Raw genomic sequence first — 13,383 nt, forward strand, 5'->3', positions numbered from 1 at the left:
CGCCCATTCTGCAGCGCAGGGCAGATTTCCATCAAGCGGACATTACACACAGTATTCCGGAGAGACGGTCTAATCCAGTCTAGTAATGCCGCTGAGGTATACGACGGGTTGCGTCTATTTATTGCATAATCCTATCTTCAATGCCCAGAAACGTAGATTGAAGCTTGTCGGGAGGGGTAGACAGGCCTCCATACGAGGGCAGATGGTAAGGTATGGATACCGAATGACCTATTGTGCAGACATTCTGCCAGAAGATTTGATTTCTCGAACTGGGTGAAGAACAGCCTGACTCAGATCATATCTCCGGTTGGAAAGTGTTGCATTGATGTCACTCTAATTGACAGGTGGGGTCGCCTCAGGCAGAGAAAATGACTCTACCCCGTAGCACGTGTCGCGCCACAACAGCTCGAATGGAAACGCTTCTTGGTAGCGGCGCCTTTTACTGGAGTAACCGTACCTGATCTTTCAGCACCTTGCTTTTGCGCCCCTATCATCCGGACCTGAGTTGGTCTTTCTTGAACAATCAACAAGTGTGCGGGTGACTCAATCCTCCCGAGAAAGTTCTCGAAGTTCTCTCCAACCGCCACTACTGAAAGTTTCGGGCCTCTGCGGGGAAACGATACGTGGTAAGTCCAAGCTTCAAGATCGCGATATAACCTCTTTAGTACGAAAGCTCACTCAATCGCGCCTCCTCAGACAACGAATCGAAGTCGGTACTGATTTAGACGAGCATCAAAATGTCTTCCGCCGTTGTGCATAGCGACGATCTCATGGAGCCCACCCTCCAGTCGGTGGTTAACCAGAAGACCCTGCGCTGGATCTTTGTCGGCGGTAAAGGAGGTGTCGGCAAGACCACGACTTCTTGCTCTCTAGCGATTCAGCTTGCCAAAGTTCGCAAGTCCGTTCTGCTTATTTCCACCGACCCCGCACACAACCTGAGCGATGCTTTCGGACAGAAGTTCGGAAAGGAGGCCCGCCTTGTCGACGGATACTCGAACCTTAGTGCTATGGAGATCGACCCGAACGGCAGCATTCAAGACCTCTTGGCCAGTGGTGAAGGCCAAGGAGACGACCCTCTTTCTGGCATGGGTGTCGGTGGAATGATGCAGGATCTGGCGTTCAGTGTACGTTGTCCTACGGCGCACTCTAGCTAACCAGCCTTACAACTTAGCTCCCTCGGAAGATGGCTGATTGTGTCAGATTCCCGGTGTCGATGAAGCTATGTCTTTTGCCGAAGTCCTGAAGCAGGTCAAATCTCTGTCCTACGAGGTTATTGTGTTCGACACTGCACCGACAGGTCACACTCTTCGCTTCCTCCAATTCCCCACAGTGCTGGAGAAGGCTCTCGCGAAGCTGTCGCAGCTCTCGTCCCAGTTTGGTCCCATGCTGAACTCGATTCTTGGTTCTCGTGGTGGTCTGCCGGGTGGCCAGAACATCGACGAACTGTTGCAGAAGATGGAGTCCTTGAGGGAGACGATCAGCGAGGTCAACTCGCAGTTCAAGGACGCCGATCTGACCACCTTCGTCTGCGTCTGCATTGCCGAGTTCCTGTCTCTATACGAAACCGAGCGCATGATCCAGGAACTTACCAGCTACAATATCGATACCCATGCCATCGTGGTCAACCAGCTCCTGTTCCCCAAACAAAGCAGCGCCTGTGAACAATGCAACGCACGGAGGAAGATGCAGAAGAAGTACTTGGAGCAGATCGAAGAGCTGTATGAAGACTTCAACGTGGTCAGAATGCCATTACTGGTTGAAGAGGTCCGGGGCAAGGAGAAGCTTGAGAAGTAAGTCATCGCCGAATTTTGGATGTGAGGGAAGCGACGTGATGGCTAACTCCCTTGGCAGGTTCAGCGACATGCTTGTCAACCCGTATGTTCCCCCGGAGGGCAACTAAGGTGGATTGGCGGAGCAGTTTCAGTATGATATTTGCGGCGAAATGTTGTTATTTGGACGAGTCATGAAAAGAGTATAGACTATAATACACGAAGCATGAAGATGCACTCATTGAAACCCGTGCTTCTGCGGGCTTGCTTAGTTCTGCCCCTCACCCGTGCCTGCTTATTCTTTGCCTTCTCCTTGGAGCCTTCTCCTTGGAGCCTCCACTTCCATTCCCCGCTCACATCTTCCTCTCCCATCTTCCTCCCATGATGTCGTCGCTCTGTCTAGTCAACGCCTCACTATATCGCCTCGTTAAGGATCCCGCTAGCCGCATCTGCAAAGATCTAAGCATGAGTACTCTCGCCGCAGATCGAATCACATCACCTGTGGGTCTTCGCCTCAAGCGATCGCCTTTTCACAATCAAATCACCGCCTCGGCGCCTCCCGCCCTATAGTTAGCTCCAATGTGATAACTAATTCCCCTAGCAACATGCCCCTGGACAATCTGATGGTGAGTTCATTGACAAAGCTTCTTTCTGATACTTTACACGGATTCTTTGTAGTCCAAGCATTTCTGACTCTCTGTTCAGCCTCACTCCCAGCCCCCTGCGGAAGACAAGCTACGACCACTGGAAGTCACAAATAAAAGCAATGGTTCCGAGCAGGGATGATTTATCTGGGTTCCGATGCTTCGTCATTGGTGAGAGCAAGGCCGTTTCGGTCCGAAAGACATTTTGTGAAACAAATATCTGCGTGCTGACGATTGATTGTACGAATAGAAGGCACATCGCAAGCCGATCATACAGATAATTGCGGTTGGCTCTCTATGTTGCATTGTTACATGGTATACTACAAGCTGCCGCAATGAATAGATGGTACCAGATCCATTCAACCCAGTGGGGCATCGGGGGCGTGCTGTGTCTGCGTTGCCCTGGCCGCAATAACAGAAGCAAGTCCTGTCCTCTTCCTTCAGGGCCTTGATGAGCGACAGGCAGGGAAATGAAAGCTGGTCTTCCCAGTTTGGCTACTAGATAGCTAGACCGGCCCATGCAAGCAAGGCTGGCTACCGAATCGGATTTGTTCAAGCCCTGATGCAAGTGGCCACTGGCTAAGGCTAGGCACCAGAGCTTTCGCAGCCCAAGCTGCGAAAATAAGGGGCGGAGCATAATAGGCTGATTGCCTTTTACCCTTGTAAAGCCTACCTACCGCGCAATATGCCTTCGACGATCAACAGGTATCTAGTTCTAGTGAGGACTAGCTCGATTGTTAGAGATGAACCGTGCCGGTGGCTTTCGGTCGCTACGATAGTATCTTGCAATCGTGACATAGAAAATTAGACCGATGCAACTGTTATCTGGCTTTTGCTTCTGCGACATACGATGATAAATGCTGGATCCACCTGCATACAGACGAAGTACCCCCACGCTTCCATCGGCTCAGGCAGTACAAGATACAGGTCAGATTAAGGACGGGAAAGAAAAGGAAAGAAGGGGAAAGAAAGAAAGAAAGAGCGAGATCGGGCCGATGACTGTGACTCAAACTGTTAAGATCCTCGGGCTCAATCAGTCCGGCCTAGCGGACCCGACTAAGTGGGCTCAAGATGGCCTCATAGATCTGCGACCAACAGGTTAATATCATGGCCCGGGTCCCATGCAGGTGTCACGAATGCCTGGACTCGAGACGCAAGAAATCCCGAACTGTACGAAACCACTTTGGGTCTGCAAGATCTGGGGCGCTCACCAATAAACTTCGAGATAGCATACTAGCTGCATCTGAGACGCTCGGCCCTTGGAGCCACGGCATCACACAGACAGTCCCTACTACATACATCCATCGCCGACCACTTCAGTGGTGCATGTTCACCGCAGGAAGAGCCAAGCATTCGAAAACATAGGAACGCGAGTGCCGGGCGCAATATCATTCGATTTGCGGAAATTGCAAGTCTTCCTTGAGGACCAAGCCTCACTTTACCGGCGCAAAGGGGTTGGATGAAAGAGTGAGGCGGTTTCCCCGGAATCGGACGTGAGCAGCAGGCCTTGCAGACGTTCCATTTTGCTCGTAAAGGAGTCTATTTGGAAAGCCACATTTGCATAGGCGCAATCACGACAGGAAGACTTTTCTCAGGCCGATGACGGGTGTGCTGATCAACTCCTTAGTGATGGATACCGCCATGTACGGTCACATTGCCCTAGGGCATCCCGACACTTGAGAGACATATCCACATCGAGCCCACCGAGGCGTGACGAATGAAGCTTATGTCCGTTTGTTATCTCTTTCCTTGCATGACCAGAAAGTTGCCCTGGCTATTTATACGGCCCTCTTGAAGGTTCCAAACGACAGCCGTCATGGTCGAAAGTAGTTCTTTCTTAACAATATACGTCCAGCGCTCCCTCACTCATACCTGTTCATATCCGCGCTAGCTGTTCTCACTCCACGACTATGTCTCAAGTCCAACAATACTGGCTTCCAGGATACGGACTGTCGCGTCACATTGTCTTAGGCCACATACAATACTTTCTAGGGCCATCGGCCAGTGTCAGACCATACTCGTACCAGGTAGACTATACCAAAGACACAAAGCAAATGACCAACAACTCTCTCTAACATATGATCATGAATATAAGGGACGTGACGGCTACCTCATAGTCGGTGTACCTCTCACACGGGTCCGTCGCAGTCTCCCTCTTCTCTACTTCTTTTAGACCCATATTACCAAAGCTACTGACATGGGGACGGCCGATAGGAACAAATCGACGACCTTGCAACAATGTCCCGAGAGTACGAACGTCAAGAATCCCTCAGAATGGCGGGGGACGCAGGCATCAGCAGTTCCACCAGACAAACCGAACCCTATATCAATGAAATCGTACCAGTGGGGATGTCCGGAAGTCGTCGGAGACCGATGGAATATGAAACTCGACGAACTCGATGATTTTAGTGAAAGAAGAATTGTCATTCAACATTATTTACGTTCCTGCCGCGTGTGCTGTCCTGATTTCTCCAGCGGGCTTTCTTTTCACAGATACCTTGTTGTTGTTAAATATGTGGGGTTTTGGGTTTGTTGAACTTTCTTTCGGGTTCGGGGGTTTCTTCAATTGCGAGGCAGCTGAGACTGAGACTGAGACTGTATAATCGCTGCTGGAATACGGCATGATCATACGGCATGTGATCATGCTGTTTTAGGGTACGGAAAATACGGCCGAGAAAGTCAAAGCGATAGAGACGCTCCATAATACAACCAGACACAAAACAAACAGTCGAGATCAGATCCAGGCACGGGGTTTAGGGTTAAGTATTTAATTCCATCATCTCTATAGATCATTCGTAACAGCATAGATCGATCACACGTGGCCTAGCGATATCTCCCTCCCCTTGACGAGAGAAACACACACATATCCCAGCAGAAGGGAGGGGAGAGGGGGTTTGTGTATGTGTGTGTGTATGTGCAAGGACTGCGCTTTTGTTCTTCCCGGTCCCTGTTTCCCAGTTCGCCCTTTTCTTTTTCTTTTCTTTTCTTCCTCCTGATCGGCCCTTTTATCAGATAAAAAAGATGCCCAGATATTTGTGGATAAAATTGACGGTACTTCTTTTTTTTTAGGAGTCATCACACTAAAATCCCGAAGGGTGTCAACAAAAAAAAAGAAAGAAGAGATACACAGGGGGGGAAATAAACGAATATAGGTAGTGGGGGAAAATGAGACACGAAACCGGAAAGGAAAAGAAAAATAGGGGACCACCTGAACGCCAGCCTGATGCCACTCTGCTTTGGTCCCATCATTTATCAGGAAGTCCGCACTCCGGCGGGGAATACTACTAACATGAACAGAACTTAAGAGAACGGTAAAAGGACGAAGATTTCTTGTTTCGGAGTAAACTCAAGAAGGGGTGTCATTTATTTCGCAACGGCAGCACTGTGGGTATGATGTTAGTATACATGTCGAACAAGTCGGCTGGTAGGGGTGGAGACGAACCTCAGAACTTGCGTCCGGAAGAAGGCACCCTTGGTCTTCTCGATGACCTGCTGGTACACCGATTGAGGGGGGTGGTTCATGATCACGGTGCCCTCCTTGTAGTCGATCTTGGCGTCGACGCGGGTGTCGCGGATCAGGTTGACAATCCACTTCTCACCCTCATCCTGGTTCAGACCCAGACGGGTAGACAGGTCCCTAAGAGTTCGGTTAGCACGGTGGAAACAACCGTCACGTCGAGGGGACATACTTGATGTCGATCCGCTGGTGGATCTTGCAGTAGCTCTCGGAGATCAGGTGACGAGCAGCCTCGACGAAGGCATCGGCAGCCGAAACGAGGAAGAAGTCGCTCCGCAACACATCCTCGGCCTCACCCAGCTTCTTCTGAGCCTCCTCAAAGTCGAAGTCAACATACAGCGCCTTGACGAAGTCGGTGATGGGGTCGGTGTATTCGTAGCCCTCCTGGCGAACGACACGGATCAGGTCCTTCAGCTGCTTCTGGTAGACGTTGCTGTTCTTGTGGGAACGGTTGCGGTTGGTGATGACGGCGGCGGCGAGGTAGCGCAGGATCCAGGGGCAGCTGGTCTGGATGGTGTTGATGTAGGCGGGGGAGAAGAAAAGGTCGGTCAGGACATCGCGAGCGGGGTCGTAGTTGAAGAAGGGGAAGAGAGACCAGTGGATGAGCCAGGAGCGGTTCTGCAGCTGACCCAGGGGGTTGTTGAATAGACGGGTTTCGATCGAATCCTTGACCTTCTGGACCTCCTCCATAGCACCCTCCCAGCTGGTGGTCAGGATCTCCGAGGCGAGCTTACCCCATGTGGCGGAAGCAACCTTGTCGTTGTCGGTGGACAGGACACGGAACTGGTACAGCAGCTCGGCGGCGTTGCCGTAGCTACCGCAGCTGTACTGGAAGCGACCATAGTCGAAAAGGCTGTTGACCATATCCACGCTGACTCCGTGCTCCTCCTCGAGGAACTTCAAGTTGGCGACCTTGTCACTGCGCAGGTTGCCGACGACGCTCTCATCCTGCAGCAGCTCGGTGATCTTGGCGCTCTGGTCCTGGTAGTGCTCCAGCTTGGCGAGGACCTCCTCTCTCTTCTTGATGAATTCTTCGGGGATGCTGTCGGAGTCGTTGATTTCCTTCCACAGGTTGGCGACGTAGTCGGTCATGTTGGTGTGCTTGAGCAGCTCATACTTGGCACGGATGATCTCCTTGTCATCATCCTGGCTTCCGGAGCTGAATTCGAGAAGGGGGAAGACCAGGTGGCGGTCGAGGTAGGGGATCAACTTGGGCAGCAGGTCATACTGGTTGGCGATCTCTTCAGCGGTCTTGGGCGGGTGGGCGGCAGCACCGCTGAGAAGGGTCTCAGCGGAAGGAGGAACGTTGGCTGCCATGGTGAAGAGCAGCGAGTGGATAAACCGGGGGAGTCGGAGAGGGGGGGGGAGGGGAGACGGAGGAGGAGGGGGGAAGAAGGAGGGGAGAACAAAACCAGCAAAGGAAGCGATCTCGATGGATGGAGAGCGACCTTGTTCGGGATGGGCAGACAGAGTCAGTGTGCGGCGGCTTTTGCGCTGGCGAAAATGTGGGCGAAGGGCTGCAAGGCGCGCTAGTCCCCTCTGGGCCTAGCGGAAGGTCTCCGCGCCGAAGCAAGAAATCATCGCTTCATTTCTGCATGTCGTATGTTCGCTTCCCTCGGTGCTTCCGGTCTCCTCTCCTCCCCTCCTCCCCCCTCTCTGACTAGACTGCCTTCCTGGGTTGGTGCTCGATTCCCTCGCTGCTAGGAATCGTTTCGGCTGTCTCCGTTGCCTCTCCTTCCCCATCCCTTCCACCTCCATGGCGTCCGTTCTCCAGTCTCTGCCGGTCTGCTCGGCCGCTCGCAAGCAGTCCACCACCCTCCCCTTCTATCTCCAAAAGGCTTCACAGTTCAGAGCCTCCTCCGGAACGCGTAGCTCGCTCTCCACGCTATGTTCCGCTGCTAGATTGTCTCCCTCTCGTACGTTGCGACCCTTTCCGTCCGTTCCATCATTTGCTGTCTTCCGTGACAGTCAGCGTGGCTGTTCCTGAACAGCAAAAACTTAGAAAGAGACCAAACAATCCGGTGGAGCTTCGATCTGACCTACTCTTAGAACTCGCTCTCCGTCCCTCCTCCCGCTTCAACTCACATCCCAAGACTGCCGCCCAGCAATGTCGCACCTTCCTCGTTCAACTGAAGCGCCAATCTCAGACTCTCAAGGAGAACGCCCCGTCGCAACCGCCCGCTGACCTCCAACTCACCAACCTCCCTTATTTCATCCGTCGCACAGCCTCCAACCAGCTCCCCGTATACCTCGTCACCAAGGCCGGCGGAACCAAGCAGCAGACCAAGATTCAGAAGACCGAAGGTGATATGGATGCCCTGAGGAGTGATCTGGCACGGTACTTGGGCGTTGAGTCGGGCGACCCGCGCGCTCCCAAGAGCCAAGATGTCACAATCAACCGTCTTAACGGTCACATCATTGTCAAGGTACGCTCTACACGACCCTTCACCTGAGCAGCACGAAGCTAACGTGGTTCCTTCTCTTAGGGCTGGCGGAAACCCGAGATTCTGAAGTTCCTGGAGGAACGTAATTTCTAAATAAGAGAATAAGAGAAACGGATGCATCCCTGGATCCCTTTCGCTTACCCACTACCCACTACTCTTCATCGTCAACAACCCATTGAACCCGACGATAATGTCACACACACACATGTCTATTGTCACATATATCACGGAAAGCGTCAGGGATCCAGGGACTTAACATACGCAGCCGCAGACTGGGTCCCAAAAAAAGGGCAGACAGATGATGGGACGAAAACAAGCATAAGCAGCCAGCCATACGCGCGAACGCGATGGTTATGAAGGATTCCTCACTTCCTTTATTTCCCTTTTTCTGTTCTTTTCCAATTCCCCACTTCATTAGTCCTCTCCCGTGTATTATTTTCCTAGTGCTGGTGTTCAGTCGCCATTTCTTCTTCTTTCATTTTCGCGGAGCTTATCTAGCTGTTGAATACTGGCGTGATCTTTTCAAGTCTACGGCGCCAACTGCTGCGGGTTCGGTACTTTATGTCTTGCTTGCGTGCTCCAGACAGTGGTCGCCCCCCCCCACTATCTAGTGTGTAGTATCAATCAATCTTAACGTCCCCCCTTCCACTTTCTCTCTATCGTTCCGCTCAGCGCGGTTGTTACCAACCTGGCGGTATGACATGTTGCAAGATACCGGGTACGAGGTAATTGTGATACATCAAAACAGGTTACGGTGATCACCGGGCATCCCTTCCTGTCTTTGTTAGCTCACTTCGTACAATATACTACTCGCGACACCAGAACTACGAAGGACGATCAGCCGGAAACCAAAGCTTCCTGCCAGGTCTGTGTAGTTGATGACCATGATATGAAGTTACCCATTTAGGCATCATGCATGATTTTTTTTTTCGCCCGAGGGTATTGAACATTGTACAGCGGTAAACACAGAGATACACATTGTCACGCCTCTCAATAAATCTTCCCACCGGCGCCAAACAGGGCAAATAAAAGAAGAATGAGATGTAGATAGTGGTTTACTCAAGATGAATAGAAGACATGACAGAAGCAAACATCAACAAGGCATGCTCAAAGCGTGGCTAAAGCTTTTGGTTGCCCTCGCTAGAAACGACTCAAGAGGTCAACCGTCCAGAAGTGACCACAATCATTCCGCAAGTCGTGCATAAGTTATCAATTGCCGAACAACACCAGGATCTATGTTAGGCATCAACAAAGCCCCAAGCAGGCTCTCTTTCCTTGGAATAATCCCCGACGGGAAACGTAATGTGGCATTTGAATCGGTGAGTTTGGATTTCTCGGCCAATCGGCGCAGAATCGCCAGGCCTCGGTTTATTATGGAGCTGTATGCTGAGGCTTCCGCTTCAGCCTGACCTCTTGCGGCATGGGACTGGCGTGGATTGGTGTTGGGTGAGGGGAATCGTTCCGTGCTCAGGAGGCAAGAAAGCCGGAGGAGATGAATGGCAAACCCGTCAACGGACTCCAGCCATGATTTGGCGATGGGACCATCTGCAAACCCTGAAAGTATATCTGCAGCTAGAAGGCCTTGCATGAGGAAAACCTTGCGAGCATCCGCTATAGCCAAGGGTTTTCGGGGCTGGTCAGGAACCGGACAAATGGCGAGTGCAAAGGCACGGGTAAGCAACTCCTGTTGAATTGAGGTACCATCTCCAGAGAAAATCGCTCTGAAAAAGGTCCGGTTGGGCTCATCGCGTGCCAAAAGCTTGGCTAAGCTGTCAACCGCTGCCGGGGTGTACTTATGGATTGACGGGTTGTATGACGTGAACATAATGCCATCTGGACCCATTGGTCCTGGAAACGGCGCAAAAGAAAGAAGGAAGTGCAAAAGACAGAGGGCTTCTTCTTTACTCGGCAAATGAATGGTGTGGGCCACGTTGCTCAGGTACGTAACCGTGTCCTTCATGAAGTCCAAGGTGTTCTGATGCGTCCGTAGGAGCATATTGCGAGTCCCGAGATAACGAATGATAGTGGACATGAACTGAATGACTGGAGGCGTGGACAATATCCCGAAGTTCGACTCGATGAACGAAAAGTTGCGTAGGATAGTAGTGATGCAGATGAGGCGGTCAACGGCACGGTCTAATTCGTAGTCAAGACTTCCAAATTCAGGAATGTCCGCTAAGGTCGTCCACTCCGACTGGCATCCACGAGTTACCTCCTCATAAGAGGAAAGAAGCATCATGTCGGACACTTCTGCGGCATGTTCCGCAAGGAACTCAGCCTGGTCCTCGGCGCATTCTATTAGGCTCTCCACCAGATCGTCGCAGTTGTCTAAAGAGATTTGAATCGCTGGCTCAGAAGAGATAGATGTAAGAGTGTCCAACGCCATGCGCATTTCCGCATGGATCCCGGACTTGATGCTCATCGTGAGAGCGTGGATGTCGATTACACCCAGCTCGGCAAAAGTGGGAACATTGGGCTTAAATCGGGAGATCTCCTCTCCAATCTGATACATTTCATCGACAGCTATCAGACCATGGAAATTGCTTTCGGGTAAGACCATGGGCTTAAAGGGGTCCTCAATCTGGTGTTTCAAGGGCTGATCGGACGACTGATCTAGCTGCTCCGAAGGTTTTCCAGGCATCTGACTTGAACCCTTGCCGGACGGCGCAGGCGACTGGCTAGGTATTTGACCAGTAGGATCATGCGGCGTCGCCGGGGGCTGCGACTGGCGAGATATGCTAAGGCGGTGCTGAGTTTGCTGCTTACCCTGAGTCTTGACAGGGGTGGGTGTTGCGAACCCGTTCGAGGCACTGTGATTGTGTTGTACAGTACTTGGTACAGACGCGGCGACAGGCGATGGGTGTCCCATCTGTTGCGCATTTTCGAAACCCTGGCCCGATTTGATGGCTGGAGACTGGAATTGCAATGCTGATGGATCACTAGGTTGGCGGGGCACCGCTGTCTGCTGCATCTGGTCCGCAAACTGTTTCTGCTGCGTGCTGAGGAAAGCTTGTTCGTATGCCGCAAGGTTCCGCTGGTAGTGCTCTCGAATCTCCTGTACGGCCATTTGAAGTTGCATCGGGGGGAATTGAAGCTGCTGCGCGATGACATGCCACATATTTGTGGCGGTTATCTTTTTGGATCCACCCAGCTTCATGACTGTGGCATAAAGCTGAACTAGGTTGATTGGACGACCACAAACATGAGGACTCTGGTCTAGGGGCATATTCCGCGCCATCATGAATTTCTGCAAAGACCGCATGAACCCTTCGGGGTTGGGAGGTTTAGCCATAGTCTGTTGCATCTGTCTGATCGCAGCCATTTGTTGAGGATTCGCCATCGCATTCATCCCAGCTGCCACGGGTCGTCCAGCCATGGCGGGATTCATGGCCATCGGACGACCTTGATTTTGCATTTGCATAGCATGCATTCGCTGCTGTTGCTGCTGGGCAGCTATCGCCTGCTGATATCCCTGGGGCATGCCACCGTAGTGTGCCTGCATTGGTGCTTGCACTGTGGCAGACGTCATTGCCGGCGCAGGCGTGAACTGAGGCCCCATAGCCTGGGGAAAGGGTTGACCAGGCATGAATGAGTTGTTCTGCGGAGTGTTGACCCGACTCGGATGATCCGGTTGCGACGGAGACATATGAGAGCCTACTTGAGGGCCGGCTGGGGAAAATGGACTGGGGGAAGCCGTACCCATCCGTTGTACACCGTGTTGGTCAAATTCCTGCATAATTGGAGACTGGGTAACGTTCGGAGAAGCTCCTTGCTGGAGATGCTGGTACGGGGTCGGATGCGGAGGATATTGGGGCGCGCCATTGGCAGCTCCTTGATACCCTGGATATGGCACTTGATGAGGAGTCTGTGACCGGGACGCAGCGATGCCGCCAGGGGCCTGTCGGGGCGACATCGACATACCATCCTCTGGTCGCGGCCTCTTGGAAGGAATCACCTGGTTAGGGTTGTGGAAGCCAGGAGATGCATTTCGCGGCACGCCATTGAACATGCGCTGGAACTGGGTAGGGTCGGGGGTAGGAGAGGTGTGAAGGAATGTCGTTGAGGGATCAATGGTCGCCTGATGGAAAGCACCATTGTCATGGTTCGGAAGGTTCGAGGCGTCGGGTAGCCAGGCATTCATGTCGAGTGGTTTTGCCAACCCATCTGTAAGGTGACCAGAGCTGTCAGAAAAATGACACAAGCCGCCAGGCCATCATCGGTACGCGATCGACAAGAACAGCGGTGGTACAGTTATCATAAGCTTAATTTTTAGGAGCATATGACACAAGCACCAAGGTTTGTAGGGAAAAGAGGGTCTAGACGCGTCAGGTGAGGAAGCTGACAGTGAGGGCGTCGCGCTTCGGTCTGCGACACGAAGCAGCGACCACACCGAGAACAGCCACCCCAACGGGTACGGGAAGGGGATATAGTCTGGAGGGGGGGATGGATTGATGTTTCTCAAAGAGGGAAAATTGGAAGGGACAGGCAGAATGTACATACCGACAAGGCTGAACAACTAAAAATGCCGACTCACAAGCGGATGGAGGCCGGTCCCGAATAGCAGTGGTTGGAAGGCCGGAGAGAGAGATTGCGAGGAGATGGAGCAAGTCACGGGACCATGAGCGTCGCTGGTACCGCAAAAGGCAGAAAATTGCAGAGGCGTCGCGAGCGGCACTGGGTGGCAGAAGTCCGATCAGCAAATGGCAGGGGTCGGGGCCTGGGGGTTTCAGGTGACAACAAGCTGCAGAATTAAAAATGATCGAAAGCAGGACGATGGATCAGCCATAGAACGGCCTGCAACCCATGGACGAAGGACCCCCCCAGCGAGGGCTTGCAACGTGCGTGGTGGTCCCGAGGAATGGGTGAAAGGGTGGCCAGCGCTTAGTGCGTGGCCACAGTTGTGTGAGGCGTGTGGAAGGCAATCCAATGACTGGGAGACAAGCGGGGGAATCAATAGTCAGGAATGACAGGCGTACCTGGACTTAAAGCTCCGTAAAGATTTGGTACAC

General features: G+C 52.3%; 6 protein-coding genes across 6 annotated transcripts; 3 read left to right on the forward strand and 3 right to left on the reverse strand.

Annotated features, from left to right (window-relative positions):
• Positions 1 to 428: 428 nt before the first annotated feature.
• BO80DRAFT_424507 (ArsA family ATPase) lies at positions 429 to 2,048 on the forward strand. The gene is made up of 4 exons (XM_025719306.1): positions 429 to 626; positions 697 to 1,124; positions 1,201 to 1,790; positions 1,852 to 2,048. Exons 2-4 carry the CDS (start codon positions 738 to 740, stop codon positions 1,898 to 1,900), a joined length of 1,026 nt encoding a protein of 341 aa, XP_025576000.1. The 5' UTR covers positions 429 to 626; positions 697 to 737; the 3' UTR covers positions 1,901 to 2,048.
• Positions 2,049 to 2,563: 515 nt separating this feature from the next.
• Positions 2,564 to 3,086, reverse strand: BO80DRAFT_54310 (uncharacterized protein). The gene has a single exon (XM_025724590.1). The coding sequence runs from the start codon at positions 3,048 to 3,050 to the stop codon at positions 2,709 to 2,711; it is 342 nt and encodes a 113-aa protein (XP_025576001.1). The 5' UTR covers positions 3,051 to 3,086; the 3' UTR covers positions 2,564 to 2,708.
• Positions 3,087 to 4,323: 1,237 nt separating this feature from the next.
• On the forward strand, positions 4,324 to 4,816 carry BO80DRAFT_354087 (uncharacterized protein; the record flags this gene model as incomplete). The annotated part of the gene is made up of 3 exons (XM_025715683.1): positions 4,324 to 4,440; positions 4,509 to 4,550; positions 4,628 to 4,816. 3 exons carry the CDS (start codon positions 4,324 to 4,326, stop codon positions 4,814 to 4,816), a joined length of 348 nt encoding a protein of 115 aa, XP_025576002.1.
• Positions 4,817 to 5,776: 960 nt separating this feature from the next.
• Positions 5,777 to 7,247, reverse strand: BO80DRAFT_444363 (eukaryotic translation initiation factor 3 subunit E; the record flags this gene model as incomplete). The annotated part of the gene is made up of 3 exons (XM_025721424.1): positions 5,777 to 5,795; positions 5,856 to 6,050; positions 6,103 to 7,247. The coding sequence occupies 3 exons, from the start codon at positions 7,245 to 7,247 to the stop codon at positions 5,777 to 5,779; spliced, it is 1,359 nt and encodes a 452-aa protein (XP_025576003.1).
• A 439-nt stretch (positions 7,248 to 7,686) lies between these two features.
• Positions 7,687 to 8,467, forward strand: BO80DRAFT_354187 (mitochondrial 54S ribosomal protein mL49; the record flags this gene model as incomplete). The annotated part of the gene is made up of 3 exons (XM_025715689.1): positions 7,687 to 7,846; positions 7,980 to 8,356; positions 8,417 to 8,467. The coding sequence occupies 3 exons, from the start codon at positions 7,687 to 7,689 to the stop codon at positions 8,465 to 8,467; spliced, it is 588 nt and encodes a 195-aa protein (XP_025576004.1).
• Positions 8,468 to 9,271: 804 nt separating this feature from the next.
• BO80DRAFT_54336 (putative ARID/BRIGHT domain protein (SWI1)) lies at positions 9,272 to 12,795 on the reverse strand. Its single transcript, XM_025724591.1, has one exon. The coding sequence runs from the start codon at positions 12,513 to 12,515 to the stop codon at positions 9,558 to 9,560; it is 2,958 nt and encodes a 985-aa protein (XP_025576005.1). The 5' UTR covers positions 12,516 to 12,795; the 3' UTR covers positions 9,272 to 9,557.
• Between the last annotated feature and the right edge of the window lie 588 nt (positions 12,796 to 13,383).

This window comes from Aspergillus ibericus (genome assembly GCF_003184845.1).
Source record: "Aspergillus ibericus CBS 121593 unplaced genomic scaffold BO80scaffold_16, whole genome shotgun sequence".
Taxonomy (NCBI): Eukaryota; Fungi; Ascomycota; class Eurotiomycetes; order Eurotiales; family Aspergillaceae; genus Aspergillus; species Aspergillus ibericus.